Source organism: Microcaecilia unicolor, chromosome 2, assembly GCF_901765095.1.
Source record: "Microcaecilia unicolor chromosome 2, aMicUni1.1, whole genome shotgun sequence".
NCBI lineage: Eukaryota > Metazoa > Chordata > Amphibia > Gymnophiona > Siphonopidae > Microcaecilia > Microcaecilia unicolor.
Genome location: NC_044032.1, coordinates 403,351,161 through 403,370,085, shown reverse-complemented (window position 1 = coordinate 403,370,085; position 18,925 = coordinate 403,351,161). Strand labels below are relative to the sequence as shown.

Genomic DNA, 18,925 nt, shown 5'->3' with positions numbered 1-18,925 from the left:
GGGTTGGTGGTTGTGAGGCGAGGATAGTGGAGGGCAGACTTATACGGTCTGCACCAGAGCCGGTGATGGGAGGTGGGACTGGTGGTTGGGAGGCGGGAAGTACTGCTGCGCAGACTTGTACGGTCTGTGCCCTGAATAAAGCAGGCACAAATCAAGGTAAGGTTTACACATATGTTTGTCTTGTTGGGCAGACTGGATGGACCGTGCAGGTCTTTTTCTGCCGTCATCTACTAGAGAATGATTTGGTAACCTGAGTTGAGATGCACTCCAATTAATGCAGTATAGCAAATAAACAAATAAAATATAATATATCTTCTGCACTAGCCATTTGTAGACACAAGTTGAGAACTTCAAAAATGTTGCTAAGTTTACAGCCTGTTGCCTCCACCAGTTCATCTGCATACAGCAAACATTCTAGTCACTGGCTAATACTCAGATATAACAATAATCAACGAGTGTGAATTATCAATAGGACTACTGCAAACTGAAATCCACAAAACAAAATATACTTCAAATATTATATTATAATGATGGTCAGCGTTAGCCTATTTTTCGCCATTTGGGACCCTGACGCAGCAAAGCGAAACGCTGGCCCATCATTGGCCCGAGGGCAGTTTAACGTTTGAGAAGTAGCGCCTGGGCTCAGTTCCTGCTAATATTCAGAGATGCCAATGGTTTAAAGATTTAAAAAAAAAAAAAAAAAAAAGACAGAAAGGCTTTTCTTCTATCCTGAATCTACCTCTTCACAACTGGATAAATCCATATTTTTTTCCCCAAAGAACAGTTTCTGGGAATTGCAAAAGCTGCAACACAGAATTTAAATCTTGCTCAAAAACAAATCAAACAAAGAGTATGTCTCTCAGAGTCCTCCGAGAATGATGCCTCCAGAACTGCTGACACATCCAAACACCCAGATTGTGTTCCATCAGATGTTTTTTTTTGAAAATATATAAAATACACTTTATGTCATTAGGTGCTTTGTTTCTTTTGGCCTATCCTTGTATTATTAAGTATTTAAAAATCAAGTACGTCTTTTTTGTGCTGGAGCAACTGAGTTCTTTCATAGACTTGAAGATCTTGAAAAGGATCTACACAACCTAATTAAGAATAGAGAAATTTGAAGGGGAGATGGTTTAAAGTAAAAGTTCAGGCTAAGCTGTATTACTCCTTTAAGTCATATTTTTCTATTTTTCTTTGTATCTCTTTACTTTCTCCACTACCCCCACAAGTTGTGGTCTGAGGAAGATGTTTACAAAGGATTTGTTACCTAATTAACATGTTTTTATTATGCATCTGTGTTACTATAGCAAGTATCCTACTTGTGAATTATGTTTTGAAAACTTATTTTAAAAAAAAACAAAGGGGAGGGGGGAATAATCAAGCCTAGTAGTACTCCATATCTCAATAACCAAAGCTCACCTAAATTTTCTAAGAACTTCTGCACAAAAAGAAACCTAACTGAACCAGCGATACCAATCCCCCTAAGTTGATCTAGTAAGAGGACATGAACCACCATGTCAAAGGCCAAAGAAAACATCCATGCCACCACTCCACAATCGGATCCACTCTCCACATTTTGTTTTTTTAGCAGATCATTAACCAGGGACACTAATGCTGTCTGCTCTGATGCTAGTGAAAGCCATTATTATCCTCCAGTTACGAGTTTAGTTAGAATACCATAATTGTTTTCCTAAGCTTCCCATTAAAGGGAAGATTTAAAATTGGCCTACAGTTGCGCAGGGCCACAGGATCTAAATTTTCCTTCTTTGGGACTGTTAAAACAATAGAATTATTTACGCAATCAGGGGAAAATGCACCAGAGGCCAATGATGCATAAACACACACACGACTTGAGAATAGTTTCTCCCCAGTCTTATTATCCAGGGTGGCACAGGGTCCAAGCAATACGTAAGAACACAGAAGCTCTCATTAACTAATTTGACCAAACTCCTCAATACTTGCCACTAAGCTCCAAAACCCTTCCTATATGCATTTCTACTCTTCCGTCACACAAATTCAAGAGTCTGCAATAACTACAGATCAGAATTATCTAGAAAACACATAATGCAACCCAGTGGTCTTTTGCTCAAAAAAAAAAAACTTTACTATTTCTGCAACAACTAATGGGCAGACTGTTAATAATTAGCATTTCTCTCTTGACCCTTAAGCTCCCTCTCTTTATAAATCACAGATTCACCTGGATATAGCAGTTGCATCCCCTACAGCAGTGGTTCTCAAACTATAGGCAGGGAACCCAAATAGGATCACATAGCAAGTTATGCTATGTTATGTAAAGGATTTGTATCCCGCCAAATCCCTAATCAATCAGGTTCAAAGTGGGTAACACCATCATTTATTTTATTTATCACATTTGTACCCCACATTTTCCCACCTATTTGCAGGCTCAATGTGGCTTACATCAAACCGTAGAGCAGGGGCGTATCTGGACTCCGGCGGTAGGGGGGGCCAGAGCCAGAGGGAGGGGGCACATTTTAGCGCCCCCCCCCCCGCCCCCCCCGCCGCCGCCGCCGAGCCCCCACCGCCACCAATAACTTAGTCTCTCCACCCCCCTCCCGCCGCCAACCCTCCCCCGCTGCCGTTCTTACTTTTGCTGGCGGGGGACCCCAACCCCCGCCAGCCGAGGTCTGCTTCCACCTGCCGCTGCCTTCAAAACTTCTTCTTCAGCCGGCGGGGGACCCCAAACCCCCGCCAGCCGCCCCGCGCTGTTTAAAATTCATCTTCGGCCTCCGTGGCCGTGCTGCTGGGATAGGCGGCGCTGTTGAAATCCACTTCGGAGTCTGACGTCGTTGTACGTTGTACGTGCTGCGACGTCAGACTCCGAAGTGGATTTCAACAGCGCCGCCTATCCCAGCAGCACGGCCACGGAGGCCGAAGATGAATTTTAAACAGCGCGGGGCGGCTGGCGGGGGTTTGGGGTCCCCCGCCGGCTGAAGAAGAAGTTTTGAAGGCAGCGGCAGGTGGAAGCAGACCTCGGCTGGCGGGGGTTGGGGTCCCCCGCCAGCAAAAGTAAGAACGGCAGCGGGGGAGGGTTGATGGCGGTAGGGGGGGCCAGGGCAAAATCTGCGGGGGCCCAGGCCCCTGAGGCCCCACGCAGATACGCCCCTGCCGTAGAGGCAATCGCCAATCTGGTAAATATACAAATACAATATAGTGTAGTGATCAGGAAGCATCAAAAGAACAGGATATACAGGGAAAAAGAAGGGAAGGGAAAGAGTGTCCAAAATGGTCCATTAATTTCCTGTGTTGCAGGATGTAGGGACGTATGCTGGATCCTTGGGGTACGCCTTTTGGAATAAGCTGGAACAATCTTAAATGAAATAACGTATATAAAAATATACATAATAAAAATGTCAGCAAATAAAGACCTGCATGATCCATCCAGTCTGCACAAAAGCCACATAAATTATGCATGATTGAACCAACAATCCAACAGTATTAACATTTTACTCGCTAAATTCCATTTTAAGATGTCTTCCTCTCCTCCAGTGAGAAATAGAGCATCTGAACTCACAGCATATGATATGAGTGTACCACTGTATCACTTTGTAATTGGCGATTGCCTTTATGGTACTATGTAAGCCACATTGAGCCTGCAAATAGGTGGGAAAATGTGGGATACAAATTTAACAAATAAATAAATAAATAAATATAAACCACATATACACGATCCTGTTCCAGCCTTGTCATTTTCAGGGCTCAGACCATAAAAGTCTGCCGGACAATGGCCCTAATCCCAACTACTGGAGTTTCTGTCAAAGCCCCCTCCATCCCGTCTTGATCTGTCTTGCCATATATGGGACACAGACTGTAGAAGTCTGTCTGGCGTTGGTCTCACTTCCTCACTGCTAGAGCTGTCATCTAAGCACAGCTCCTGCCCATTATAAATTAACTCATAGCTCTTGATATGTTAAGCTTTGTTTTGATACTATCCTCTTTCTAAGGATCCTTTGTGTCCATCCCACTCATTCCCAAACTCTGTCACTGTCCCTTAGTACAAAAAAAAGTGTTTTCATCTTCTTTCTAAATTCCATAGAAGTCAAACTTTAGATGAACATTCAAATGTAAAGTATTCCAAATACTAACTGTTCTGCCCCTATTTGCATACAGGCAGGTTGCCTGCTGTTTATAGTATATGTTGGACATTGTGTATCAGATTGCATTGTCTGTAACAGTTTACAGTGCTTGTGCCCTTAAGAAAGGCAGGAAGTGCCTTTGGACTACAAATCTTAGTCTTCCTGCAGTGCTCTGTAATAGGCTCTTCCTGAGCACATGTCCCTGTTCCATATGCCTTATGGAAGTTTTCCTATTGGCTGGCCCTCGTCCCTGTGTCTGCATGCATACTTTCTCTAAAAACAGTAAGCTAACTTGCTGTACCTTGTTGCATGCTCCCCTTCAAGCTACTGTAATTTCACCAAGTTTTACATAAGTATTGCCACACTGGGACAGACCAAAGGTCCATCAAGCCCAGCATCCTGTTTCCAACAGTAGCCAATCCAGGTCACAAATACCTGACAAGATCCCCAAAAAGCTCAATACATTTTACGCTGCTTATTCCAGAAATAAGTAGTGGATTTTTCCCAAGTCAATTTAATAATGGTCTATGGATTTTTCCTTTAGGAAGCTGTCCAGACCCTTTTTAAACCCTGCTAAGCTAACCACTTTACCAGCTTCAATGTATTTAAAGCATCTACTTTCGCAGCTTGGTGTCGAGATCTCCCAGTTCTTCCTGTATACAGAGGGAGCTGATAGAGAACAGGCTCCCAGTTCTGCAAGGCAGAGACTCTTTTCCAGCATATCTAACTAAGTCATTTTCCTTCATTTGAATTAAATAAGATTTTAATTCAAGAGTTCTGAGTCTTCGTAGTGATGCTCTATACTCTGGTTTAAGCTGCAGTCTATAACAGCCAGTGAAAGGGCTGAACACTAACTGCACCATAATCAAAGAACCTTTCAAGAGCGAATTTAAACTTCACTCCCTTCATCGATGGAAAAAGACAAAATTAAAAACATTCACTACTTCTGCCACTTAAAATTTGAAACATAAAAGAAAAGTGACTAGGATCACAAAAACAAGGCTGCAGCTAGCTATATGTTGCCCCAAAGGCTGCAAAGGGAGGTGAGGGCACCAAATTGCACCCTGTCCATTGGTCTCCTTTGCTTGGCTGTTATGCCGTGGGCAGGGCAGGAGCACATGGGGGCATGCCACACCGGGCGCATTTCTTGGTTGCTACACTCCTGGTTGCTCCCCTTCTCACTGGACACCCTGAAACCCATGCCCAGTAGTGATAAGAATTTTGATAGGCTCTGCCACCTCCTCCTGCGGGGTCTTCCTGTTGGGCTGGAAACCTGTGCACAGTATTAGGGGCTGTAAGCTCAATGTAATACAAAGGGCCCCCGTGCTGTCTTCATGGTTTGCATAAGCAGGAAGGGGGGGGGGATGAATTAGGGAGGGGAGGTCTGCTGTTTTATTTTCATTTATTTGTACATTCGTCAAACTGTCATAAATCACCATGATGTCTCTGGCAATTATAAGTAAGAATGTTTGTGCAGAGAAAGCAGACAAAAAAACAAACAAACTTGAGAGCACAATAACAACGTCAAAGACTGGTGCACAATAATAGGTTTGAGACAAAGTACACTAAACTGTGAATACAAAAGGTTAAAAAAGGAAGTTATCAGGAACAACTGGAGAAGGGGACATGGGACTGTTGAGTTTACAAAAGAGGAAAAGGCTTCTGGAAAGAACCAAGCCTTGAGCACTACTTTAAGCTCGAAAAGAGATGGATCTATGTGTTGACTGAGATTTAATTACGTTCCAAAGAACAGGGGCCAGGCAGCTAATACTGCACTTTGGGAGGAATCCGGGGGACCTGTGAATTTCTAAGTGCTAAAATGGGCTCTACCGGGAAGAAAAAAAAAAAAACTTCTTCTCTTCATCTTCTTCTCCCAATAAAAGGTTAGAGTTACTTTATATTCATCCACCTCTGTGGTTTTCTTTTGTGGATTTCTCTAGGGCAGTGGCTCCCAAATCTGGTGCTAGAGAGGTATCCCAGCCAGCCAGATTTTCAGGATACCTACAATGAATGTTCACAAGAGATTTGCATGCAATGCCTCCACTGCATGCAAATGTCATTAATATTCATTATAGACAGCCTGAAAACGTGACTGACTGGAATGTCTCCAAGACCAGGTTTTAAGAACCTTTGCTCTAGGGGTGGTCTTCCAAATAGATTATTTTTCAAAATACCGCAGCATCTCTACGCTTGCACTATGCCAAAGAGAACCTCCTCCTAAAGATCTTAAAGGTGTACCCTTCAGGGCTGTGGCTGTTTTTTTTTTAAGATGTCAGTGAATTCCTTTTCAAGCACATGTTCAGTTTCATTATATCGATATACACTGCACATTGTATCGTTGACCTTTTATGGAGGTTTTTGCTGCCCATAACTGAATCTGGGAAGCACATGTAAGTGCTCCACTGTTACTCTGAGGCTTTTTCCCCTCGTTTTTGGATATTATTATTTTCAGTAGGTTTAAGTGAGGTGATTTTGTTTAAGTTTTGATTTTTGTGCCTCACTCCTCATTAATTTTTTGATGGTATATTTTTCATGCAAAGCTATTCTTTTCAGGTAGGCTGTCTCGTATCCCTGTAATTTATTTGCTCACTGGAAGGCCATACAGTATTTCTGCCACTCTGATATGATTCGGGGAGAATCCACACATACACACCCCGCCCTCCCCCTTTTATTTATTTATTCTAAAGACCAAGGACTCTCCAATTAAATATGGGATCCATGAACGGGAATTATAGCATAGCAGTGTGGCATGCTGCTAAGGACAAACAGCGAAACATGACATGGTCACCCTTTCCCTTGGAAACCACATATAAAAACCCCTCTTAATAACCATTTAAAAAGAGTTTTCAATATCAGTATCAAATATTCATTCACAGATCTCTGTTTTGCATTTTTGGAGAACCTTGCCTGACTAATGCGCCACCTAAAGGCACTCCAAAGGCAGTTTGAGCTACAGAATCCCAATGCACGAGGGCTTTAGATTTTTAAAGAAGTGGGTAACTGGTAAGACGGGTTGTGAATACAGATAAAACATACTTTGAATTGTGTGTATGCATATTCCATAAATCTGAGAAATACAACTGGAGAAATTGAGTATATGGTACTAAATGAAATCACAGACATAACAGGCATGTTAGAGACCTGGTGGAAGGAGGACAACCAAAAGAGATTCTGTGACACCAGTACAAATTATGTTGGAAGTAATAATGCAATATACTGTAGATGTGTACAAAATGTTTAGGGGCCTCTGATCAAATTTATGCTTCAATGAATCCCTAAGTGCATCATGCAGAGGTTGTGTCAGCTTCTGTTCAAAATTTAACAAAGCATATTTCTACACATTTTAATGAAGAGTTTCTAATTTTGTATTGGGGGGGGAAGTAGTGCAAAGGGTTTATTTGTTTACATGTACAGATCCAAATAAGAAAAACACTAGATACGGCAAGTGTAAAATTCAGCTCCCTTTCAGCCACTTTATAAAACCTCCATCAGCCAAATTAACAGCTTCCAAATGTTTTGTGAACTAGTTCAAGGTCTTTCTATTCTTGCTTATGGAATTTTGTCCTATTCTTCCTTGCAAAAAAACTGAAGCTCAGAGGTCTCGTTGCATGCACTGCATGTTTGCGATTTCCCCACAGAATTTCAATAATATTCAAGTCTCGAGACGATGAAAAGTCCATTCCTAAATTTCATCTCTTTCTTGTAAGTAGTTCATATTTTGAGGTATTTTAAGGAAAATTGTCTTTCTGAAATATCCAACCTCTTTTCAGCTTCAATTTCTTCACTGATTGTGGAACATTAGCTTATAGGATATGTAGATAATTAGCTGAATCCATTCTTCCTTCCACCCACACGATATTTCCCGTACCACTGGTTGCCACGTGGAAGGGCATTTCAAAAGGGACGTCCAAGTTTTGATTTGGACATCCTCGTAAAATATCCTGATCCAGGGGCGGGGAAACCTGTATTTTCGAAACAAGATGGACGTTTATCTTTCATTTCGAAAATACTGTCAGGGACATCCAAATCCTTAAATTTGGTCGTCCCTAGACTTGGTCGTTTCTGATTTTCAGTGATAATGGAAACACAAGGACATCCATCTCAGAAATGACCAAATGCAAGCCATTTGATCGTGGGAGGAGCCAGCGTTTGTAGTGCACTGGTTCCCCTGACATGCCAGGACGCCAACCGGGCACCCTAGGGGCACTGCAGTGGACTTCATAAATTGCTCCCAGGAACATAGCTCCCTTTCCGTTTGCGCTGAGCCCCCTAAAACCCACTACCCCCAACTGTACACCACTACAATAGCCCTTACGGGTTAAGGGGGACACCTAGATGTGGTTACAGTGGGTTTTGGAAGGCTCACTGTTTCCTCCACAAATGTAACAGGTAGAGGGGGTATGGGCCTAGGTCCGCCTGTCTGAAGTGCACTGCACCCACTAAAACTGCTCCAGGGACCTGCATACTGCTGTGATGGACTTGAGTATGACATCTGAGGCTGGCACAAAATATTTTGAAAGATGTTTTTTGAGGGTGGGAGGGGGTTGGTGACCACTGGTGGTCATCTGGTCATTTCGGGCACCTTTTTGTGCCTTAGTCGTGAAAAAAACAGGTGCGGGTGAAAAAGTCCAAATGGTAGTCAAGGATGTCCTTGTTTTTTTCGATTATGGGTGGACGTCCAAGTGTTAGGCACACCCAAGCCCCGCCTTCACTACGCCTCCGACATGCCCCCATGAACTTTGGCCTTCCCTGCGACGGAGTGCAGTTGGGGACGTCCAAAATTGGCTTTCGATTATATTAATTTGGACATTTCTGTGAGGACGTCCATCTTCCGCTTTATGTCGAAAGATGGACATCCTTCTCTTTCGAAAATAAGCCCGAAAGTGTAACAGATCCACCACTATGGTTCTTTCCTTCCAAGATGCTTTCTGCTTTTTCCTCCAAGTGTATCTTGTTCAGATGTGGCTAAACAGTTCAATTTCTGTTTCACTAGTCCAATGCACTTTGTTTCAAGAAGTTTCAGGCTTATCAAGTTTCTTTTGCATACTTTATATGAGTTACTATGAGGTCCTAGTAAAGATTTCCTTCTGCCAATTTTTCCATGCAAATCATCATTGTGTATTGTGGACAACTACTTTTCAGGTCATTTGCAGTGATCTGTGGCTTCTGTTTTGCATGGTTTCAAATGTCTTCCATTTCTTACAAATGTTTTCAAGTTTAAGAGTTTTTAAAGAGTGAATTATCTAACTTTTTTTTTTTTGTTTTGTTACATTTGTACCCCGCGCTTTCCCACTCATGGCAGGTTCAATGCGGCTACATGGGGCAATGGAGGGTTAAGTGACTTGCCCAGAGTCACAAGGAGCTGCCTGTGCCAGGAATCAAACTCAGTTCCTCAGGACCAAAGTCCACCACCCTAACCACTAGGCCACGCCTCCACTTCATTTTTAAATACTCACACACGTCTAAAAGGAGCCCACGGGCCGCCAAAAGTAGACAGATCACATGCTGAGAGGTCAGAACGATCAGAGTATTTGTTTGACCATATAATTATCTTTATCTAACTGAAGGACTTAATCAGTTACTAAACTTTTCCCCCCTTAATAACTTCTACACAGTACAAGGCAATTTGATCATGTCACACTGTTGCTTAGTGAAAAGAAAAAAAAATCATTTGCTTCTCATCATAGCCATGGTATGTGCAAAGCTAATCCATCTGGAGAAATTGCCACCCCCTCTCCCCGAATCAAATTTAAAATCCTAGTTTTGACATTTCAGACTTATTATACTGGATTGCCTCATTATTAGTTTATGTTGATTCTTTGTATTCCCACAAGGGTTCAGAGATTCAGCTATGACAAACTACTTCTGCTGCCTTCTGTAACCAGTGTAGTTCAAAGTACTTAAGTAAAATAAATTTACATTTTAATACTTAATTAAAAAGTACAGTGAACACATTAAAATTTTTACTTAAGTGAAAGTAAAACTGTTATTGCCTAATATAATATTTTTGAGTAAAAAGTAAATGTACTGGAACTACAATGAATGCAGCTTATTTTTAACATTTTTATCCCAACAACTTTATTGCTCTACAATTCAATCCACTTTGCTATTAGTAAAACTAAATTGACCCCTATCATCGCCATCAGTATCATCTGCATTAGAATTAGTGCTAATTCATCGACTTCATCACCGTTTCAAAGTGGCCCAACTCACCACGGTTCTATTTTGCTAGAGACCAGTAACCAATTCAACTAACACAGGCAACTCTATGTTCTCATACACTATATTTACTGAACTACGGAATTTAAGATGAGATGATCTACTGTTTGCAAGACGAGGTTTGCAATAGCAAAATTGTGTTCCCAGTTTTGCTGTTTCATCTGGTTTACTAAGGGATCAACATTTACGTCTTGCTTCCGCTTACTTTTTAACTTTAAACTGCAAGCATCAAATGTAACTGAGTTAAAGTAGTAAAAATTGGTGATAGTATTACTTTGGTAAAAGTAAAAGCAACAAATATTATCCTGTACTTCTTTACAAGTAAAAGTAACAAAAAACTTTTAGGGGTCCTTTTACCAAGCTGCGATAAATAGGGCCCTGCAGTAGCAGGAGGAGCCATTTTTGCCACGCGCAGGTAAAAAGCCCCTAAAAGACATGGCCATGCGGAGGGTGGGGGGAGCACTTACCATCACCCACTGAGGTGGCGGTAAGGGCTCCTGCAGTAACCTGGTGGTAAGCGGGTAGCGCATGGCTCTGTCCAATTGCCACCGCACTAGAAATTACAGAATTTCTGTAGCACCGAAAATGGCATGCGCTTGAGGCGGAATTACCGCTGGCGGCCGTGTTGGGCAAGCGGCAACCCTTTAGTAAAAGGGCCCCTTACTTTAATTACAGCAACTAATTACATTTACTTAGATACAACACTGTCTGTAACTAAGATCAGACATGATGTTATGAGAAGTTTTTATTTTTTTCTGTGTAGTTCCTGCAATGGGGAATGTGTTGCCTATTCAAGTTAGGAAAGAAAGTCACTTTGGGCCCTGTTTACTAAGATGCGTTAGTGTTTTTAGGGTGCACCTAAGATTAGCGCACTCTAAACGCTTAAGACCCCCCATAGATTTGTTTGGGTGTCTTTAGAGTTTAGCACGAGCGAAAAACACTAGAATGCCCTTAGCATAGCTTAGTAAACAGGGCTCTATTTTTTAATTGTTAAAAACTTTACTATTAACCTTAAAAAGTGAGTAATGTTGGTGAAACAACTGGAAAGGCAGCCAAACATCTGCATTACTACTTTTTTTTCAAGAGTGTGTAATTAGCTACACTGCCCATAACAAAAGTATCAAAATGGTATAGAATTCTTTTAAAACAGGGCACACATACAGATTCAAAAGACAGAAGACACAATAGGTAAAAGTTATAATTCACATAATGAGAGAACTATTTACAATCCCAACATCATCTGTTTCTGTAAATAGCCTGATCTTTAATACTTTTTTGAACTCAGTAAAGATCAGGCTATTTACAGAAAGCAGATGGTTGGGTGATGTTGGAATTGTAAATACTTCCCTCTTCTATGTTTTGAAACTGTGTATTTAAAGTTTGCCTGTTTTAGAAAGATTCTATACCACTCTGATACTTTATTATGGGCAGTGTGTTGAAATCCTCGTCAGTGTACAGCACAGGGCAAAAAAAAAAAAAAAAAATGCCAACAGAATTATTCAGAAATGAAAGGAGAATAAACACAGATAGTATAATGTCTCTGTATTGACCCCCACTGTACAATCACACCTTTGGCCTCAACAACTCACGTGCCTTGTAACCCCACCTCAAAGGGTATCCTCAGTTCCAAGTTATTATCTCGAGTAATGAGCTGTTCTGGTTGCCCCATTACAAGAAAGATATACACACAACTAGAAAAAAAAAATACAGAGCAGAGCAACCAACATGATAAAAGGATATGCAACAGTTTCCCCATGGAAAGAAAAAAAGCTAACTAGCTCAGGGCCCTTCAGTCTGAAACGAGATAGCTAGAGAGAGAGAATTTATAAAATCACGAGTGGGTGGGATAAATGAAATAAGGATAGTTGTTTACTGTTCAAAATAGTGCTAGCTTAATGCAACATCCCTTAATAGGCAGCATGTTTAAAACAAAATCAGAGAAGGCATTTTTTTCACTCAACATACATGTTATCTGTGGAATTTGGTGCTGGAAGGACTAGTCAAGGCAGTTCACACAGATGAGTGCAAGAAGGATTTAGACAAGTTCCTGGAGAAAAAGTCCATAAATCATTATAGCCATGAAGCAGAGGTGGCCTGTGTGGGATGCAAAAGGAAGCAGGACTATGTACAGACTGTGGGGCCTCAACTATAAATCAGTAGGAGCTGAAAAGCATGGCCATATGCAAAAGAGTCATCACTGAATGGTAGGGCCGGGGCCTGCCATGGAAGCTTGGGAAGACTACCTTTCATGAGCAACAAAGAATGGATCTACTCCTTGGGTTCCTGCTGAATACTTGTGACCTGCATAGATGATCAGAAACGGAATGCTGGGCTTGTACCATGGGTCAGCCCAAAATTTCATCATCTTATACTGGTACCCATGCATCATTTGGGAGACAAAACTGAGTCACATGAAGTCACAGGTCATCTGACCTGACTGACTTCTAAAACCTCAAGGTTATTTCCACTTTAAAACTCATTAAAAATGTGTTGATTTTTTATTGTTTATTTCGATTTGCTATACCTCCCTTCCTGTAGGCATGACAGGGTGGTTTACAATATACAATAAAAAAAAAAACAATAAAGCTAAAATTCAGAAAGGAATGCCATGTAATAGAAAAGAAGCAAATCACTCTCATACACTGAAAAAAAAAGGAATTTTTTTTCTACCCAGAAGTTGGTCAATGGACCCTAACCGTCCCACCACTGACTACAATAGCATCACTAAACGTGTTTTGGAAAAGATATATTTTAAGGGCTGAACGAAATTTAGGGTAGGATGACTACAAGCACATGTGCAGTGGCAAAGCATTCAACAAAGATGGGGCAAGGCAAAAAAAATGCAGAATGTCTTATGTTTTTAACTAGACCTGTGAAACACCCTAACATCAACTATATGCCTATTGGAAAAACACACGCACAATACAGAAAAATACGTACAGTTTGAATATTTTTACTGCTTTGTCTATTGCTTATGTTTGACTTATTCTTGCTGTACACCGGCTTGAGTGAATTCCTTCAAAAAGGAGGGAAATAAATCCTAATAAAGTATCCTCATTCTACCTTCCAAAGAAATTTTTTTTAAAAACCACATGCAAAATAAAAAAAAAAAGGAAAGGAATCCAAGAACTGACTTTATACTGACATGCATCACCTAAAACGTTTCACACTAGATAAGTACGGCGTGCAATACTTAAGGACTGAGAAGCAAACAACCCAACCTCTGCTTGCTCTCTGAAGTGCCTGTGGCTACAACCTACTTAAGTTTCATCTGTCATGTTAAGTTGTCTGCAGCCCAGTTTATTACGCCACGGCCCACTTAACCAACATCTAGGTTAAAACTAGCTGTCAGACCTATCGTGGGTTATTAGAACCGCATACAGGCTGTACCAAATTATTCATCTTTAAGCATGATGCCTATCTTGTGAGCCAGCAAAATGTTTTCTTGATCTTGTACACACAGGATATATACGGCTTGGGGGTGAGGGGAGGAGTAAAATCTCCTTGAAACCTTGAAGACCTGACTTAAAAGCGTTGCTGATTTCAAATTGTAAGGGCTTAGAGTTCCCCGCTAAAATAAACAGGGTATGTCCAAAATCTGGAAACAGTAAAATTCGGTTGAGACAGTAAAAGAACTAGTGCTTGATCTTCCACTGGAAAGACAACAGGGTGCAAAGCCCAAGAGCGGATTTCTACTAGGCTGCCCCCACCCGCCTGAGCGGAGCTAGTTCAAGTCGAGTGAAGGCGCAGCTACAGCCGTGGTGGATAGTGGACAGCACTACCGGGTAAAAAGGTTTCATCACCCGCACAGCTGCCCTGCACCTCCCCGCATCCCAGTTATTCACTTGATACTTTCAGCTTTTCGCTCCCTACCATCAAGTTGCCCAACGATAACGAAGCACAATTTAGGAAAAACTTTTCGACGTTTCCCAAAAGACACATTTATCCACTTTTCCTTAATCAAAAAATATTTTCCTTAATCAAAAAATAAAAGTTATTGCTAAAAAAATAATAAATCTTACAAATGATGAATGACCCTTAAAAAGCTCCACATAAGGTAAACGTTTCGATGCCCAGCATGGGAGGCATCCTTCACTTTCCGCTGCCCACCCCCACGTCGCCGCCGCTGCTGCTGCACCTGCATCACGTGCGGCCCCGATGCCAGAGCTGACAACAAACCCAAGTACCTGGCAGCAGCACCAGAAGAGAGATGAAGAGGACGGGGGCCAGCATGGTACCGCCGGGCCTGACAGCTGCTACAGGTGGAAAGGGAGGTATGGTGGGGCTCCCACTCGGAGCTGTGCGATTCCGGGACAGGCTCGGCTGGTCACCGCCTACTGCTGCAGTTTTTCCTCTTTCTCCTCCACAACGTGGATCTGCTCTCCATGACCCTTCTCAACGATCAGAGCCGCACCGGGCAGGCAGCAGCACCTCCTAACCGCGGGAGGTGGGCGGGGCTGCCCCTCTGGCTCCTCCCCCCAGCTCTGGTAGCGCGCTGGCTACTGGAGCGGCGCGGCGTGTGCGCAGCGGCTCCTTCCGGCATAGCGGGTGGGCACTATCTCTCTCGCACAGTGGCGCAGCAGCAGCCTCATCTCAACGATACTGCCTTCTGCATGGTCTTCGTTTACCGTAATATCCCGAGTATCTCTGTTTCCCAAAAGACTTTTTTTTTTCTAGGGGGACAACTAGTTTCCTAAATCACCCTTAAACAGTTAAACATATATCTTTTTTTATACACATTTTGTGTATTGATGACATCATTTTTACTACCGTTTGGAATATATGAGTTCTAAAGACCTCATCTGAAGAAAGGACGTGTGTGATCTGGTCAGGTAATGCACAGAACAGCTTTTCTTAAGTAAAGCATGTTACAGAAAAGCCAGGCTTGTCTAGGACCAATTCCACTGTTAGAACTCTGTGCTTCTAAAATAGAGTTTACTTCCAGTTTTGGTGCATTTTTCTTTTCCTTCTAAGCATCATGTCTTTTTGCCATGCTTAAACCCTTACCAAGCACGAGCACACTTCTGTCATTCAAATGAATGGGACTATTTCAACTTTAAAGAACACCAAGAGTGAGAAAAGTCGATGATGACAGACCAGGGCTAGATTTAAGAATTATTGGGCAAAAACAATATAAAAAGCCTCAAAGTCGGCTTTTACCATGGATTGCCAATTTGAAAGGAGCTAGAAGCACCAGTGACTGACAGAGCGCTTGCTTCCTGTCAGCTTCCCGCAAGACACTTCTGAGGCTTAGATTTCATTCAAATGTGCTGTATCCCAGCGAGTGAAAAAAAAGTGATCTTTCAATAAAAATTAATCACATAAGAAGTTGAAGTCACAGAACAATTTCGCAAGGCCAATAAAGCCTTTTATACTCTCGCTTCTGTACCTGGAAAGACTCGGGACGTCAATCATCCACACAGTCTTTCGGTTTCTGTTCTCTTCTTTTCTTTTCTTCTTTACTGACACGGAAGAGATTTTTCAGATCAATTTGTGCTCCTTGTACAAACATTTGAAAAGATAAATATTAAACAACTCATTGAAAAGCTGAGGGGTTAAGAATGGAATACCAGTAAAAGACATTGCTGGCAAGTAACTTGTAATAAAGCTATCTTTCATACTATCATTGAATCTTTTGTACTGAGATGGGAAAATATAATTGGTAATGCATTCAAGTAAAAACAAATATATTAAAGCACTGCTTCCAGGGCCAGTGTTAAGGCATGCCAGGACCAAGAGCAGAAACTTGAAAGGGGGCCCTAATGGCAGGTTGTGCTTTCGTCAGCTTTGGGGGCCTAAGGCAGTTACCTTTGTTGTCACCCTTTAAATGGTGGCCGTCACTGCCTTGTCTTATTTCACTTCCCCTAGTACAATGAACACTACTTACACTGAGTCTTCTTGAAGATCTGTGGTTCTGAGTTCTATATAAATGCCTTCATTTTTTAAGGCAAGGAGTCTCTAAATTGCAGAACATTTTTCCTTGTGTTCTGCTCAGTATCATGTGGGATAATAATTAATTTCTACATAAGGTTTTGTTCAAGGGGCCACATCTCTGTTCTCCTGAAGACCCAGCTCTGCCTCTGACAGAGCTGCTCAAACAGAACTGGACCAGACAGCCTGTGAGGCAATTTGCAGAGCCTCATGTGGCCATGTGTAAAAAAAAAAAAACAACCCAAAACAGCTACTCATTGGTAGGGCTGCCCCTGACTGGCACACCTGCCAGGGCCACACTCTGGCAGTGGAAGGAGCATGTGCTATTCCTGAGGTGATAATCACAATTTGTATATTTTTTTGTATGGTGAGTTGTAAGGAGGATAGCTCCACTGTTGGGGAATATGGAGTTTGTGATACAGAAGTGGTTTATATTGAGGTTCTTTCTAATCCTATAGAAATTCCAGACTTCACTCCCACACAGGAGAATTTGTTGAATAATGCTATCTGTTATAATGGTGGTTTGTACCTGGTAGCTGAACTAACTGAAGGAGGAGGGTTTCTTTATGCATAGAAGGCCTTGGTGTCAAATATTGCTAATTTAAAAGTTGGAGGGAGGGGTGTGTGATGTGGTGATAGTGGGCATGATGTGTGGAAGAATCGATGTGGCTTGCCCCCTGTTGCCACCCCAAATATTGCTATCTTAAGATGCCACTGCCATACCTCTGCTCCAGGCCTGCTGGTGCTACCTTGCACCAGCAACTTAAACAATATGGGCAAGAGAGTCTACCGGCCCAGGTGCATGCAGGTCACAAAGGCCCTGCTGCTCCTGCCCCCAGACAACAAGAACTAGGCATCAGAGGGGTGGGGTCAGCAGAGCCTTTGCAAGTTGCAAGCACCTGAGCTGGAAGGCTCTCCTGTCCATATTGGTGTTTTGGTTGCTGCTGCAAGCCGCATGCAATGGTGGCAGCAACTGCAGAAGGGAGGGAGGGAGGTAAAGTAGTTTGAGGGGAAACGCTGAATGGATGGGTAGAGAGGGTGAATATACTAGGGGAAAAGTTGGGCTGAGGGAAGGAAAGAGAGAGTGGGTGATGCTAGATGGGTGGCCGGGAGGGAGGGAAGAGAATGGAGATGCTGAATGGGAAAAGGGGAGGGAAGAGAAATGGGTGATTGTTGCGTTCTCAAGGGCCTTGGCATTCTGTCAGGTCCTCAAGGCAGGACTGGAGTTCGTGAGCCCTTGGGCCACTGCCGAGGAGCGGCAGCGGCAGGTAAGACCACCTCGGGACTGGAAACACAGAAGAGCAGTATTGGAACTCTGGACTGGAGTAGTACAAGGCAGGCGACTAGAACAGATAAGACAGGAACAGCTTCACCTGCACCTAGCCACGGTTCCTCCGGAGTTGAGCTCCGAAGTGCAGGCGGCCGGCAGAGGACCCACCCTGGGTCTGGGATACACGAGGGTGACAGGGCACGGAACTAGACTCAGACAGTGTGCTGCTGCACAGCCATAGCAAGACCCAGAAGACAGACCAAGGAACACAAGGCGTACAGAAGCTAGCAGGAGCAAGGACTAGGGCAGCAACACACTAGGCAGAACGGGGATCCGGGAATACCCACAGGGTAAACCCTCTAGCTAGGTGGAGACAGGATACAGGAATAATCACCCAGGAAAACACACTAGCCAGACAGATACAGGACTCAGGATATACCCTCAGGATATACAAGCAGGGTAGGCACACAGGCTAGGCAAGGCAGGACTCAGGGTAAAGAGAGCAAACCAGGAATAACAGGCCAAGGGTCTGAAGCCACAGCCGTTCCACACACTGACTGGGGAACCCACGAAGGCTGAGGCTTCGCATACAGACAGAGAACAAACCCGGACAAAGGCTTCACCCCAACCCAGGGTAAGCCAGGAACAGAGGCTTCACCCCAACACAGGGTAAGCCTGGAGCAGAGGCTTCACCCCAAACACAGGGTAAGCCAGGAACAAAGGCTTCACCCCAAACACAGGGTAAGCCAGGAAGGACCCGCAGTCCACAGACAGACAGTGGCAGGGAAGACCCCCCACGGGAGGACAACAGAGACACAGACACAGAAAGAAACTGGGCTGGAACCCAGAGAGAGGCTAAGCAGTAGTGCAGCAGACACTTACTAACCTGACCTGGCCTAAGAGCATAACACTTATGCAAAGGCCCTGACTGCAAGCACAGCACTTCCTTATGAAGGCTCTCACTGATGAGTCACCAGCAGCAGGACAGAAGCAGGAAGGACACTGACCCCAAAGAGAGGCTTGACACACATAGGAAGTGAGTCCACAGGAAAGACAAGCAGGAGCCATCTTGGAAGCTGGCACAGAGCCGGCGGCAGCCATCTTAGATGCTGGCTCCCTAGAGAGGCATAGCCCACACAGGTGAGGTCTAGTGACGCAATCAGCCCAGAGACTAGAGACAAGACAAACACAAACACAGACAGAAGCCAGCAGAGCTGCTGACCCCCAGAAAGAAGGTAAGGCTGAGGGTGGTCACGGCCACAGACGTGACAGTGATGCTGTATTGGGTGGGGGAGGGAGAGAAAGACAAAAGAGGGGACCAATTTATAGTTTAGAGAGAGGTGCCAGAAACCCTAGCACTGGCCCTGGGGTGGATGATGCTTTTGTGCACACATTGTACATTGCGGAGTGT

At 43.3% G+C, this 18,925-nt stretch overlaps 1 protein-coding gene across 1 annotated transcript in view; it reads right to left on the bottom strand.

Annotated features, from left to right (window-relative positions):
- Nucleotides 1–14,737, bottom strand: part of PARM1 (prostate androgen-regulated mucin-like protein 1) — a 116,873-nt gene extending 102,136 nt beyond the window's left edge. Inside the window, exon 1 of the mRNA XM_030190651.1 lies at nt 14,501–14,737. Within this exon, the coding sequence (XP_030046511.1) occupies nt 14,501–14,546 (46 nt within the window). The 5' untranslated portion in view covers nt 14,547–14,737. The remainder of the gene's footprint in view (nt 1–14,500) is intronic.
- Nucleotides 14,738–18,925: the final 4,188 nt, after the last annotated feature.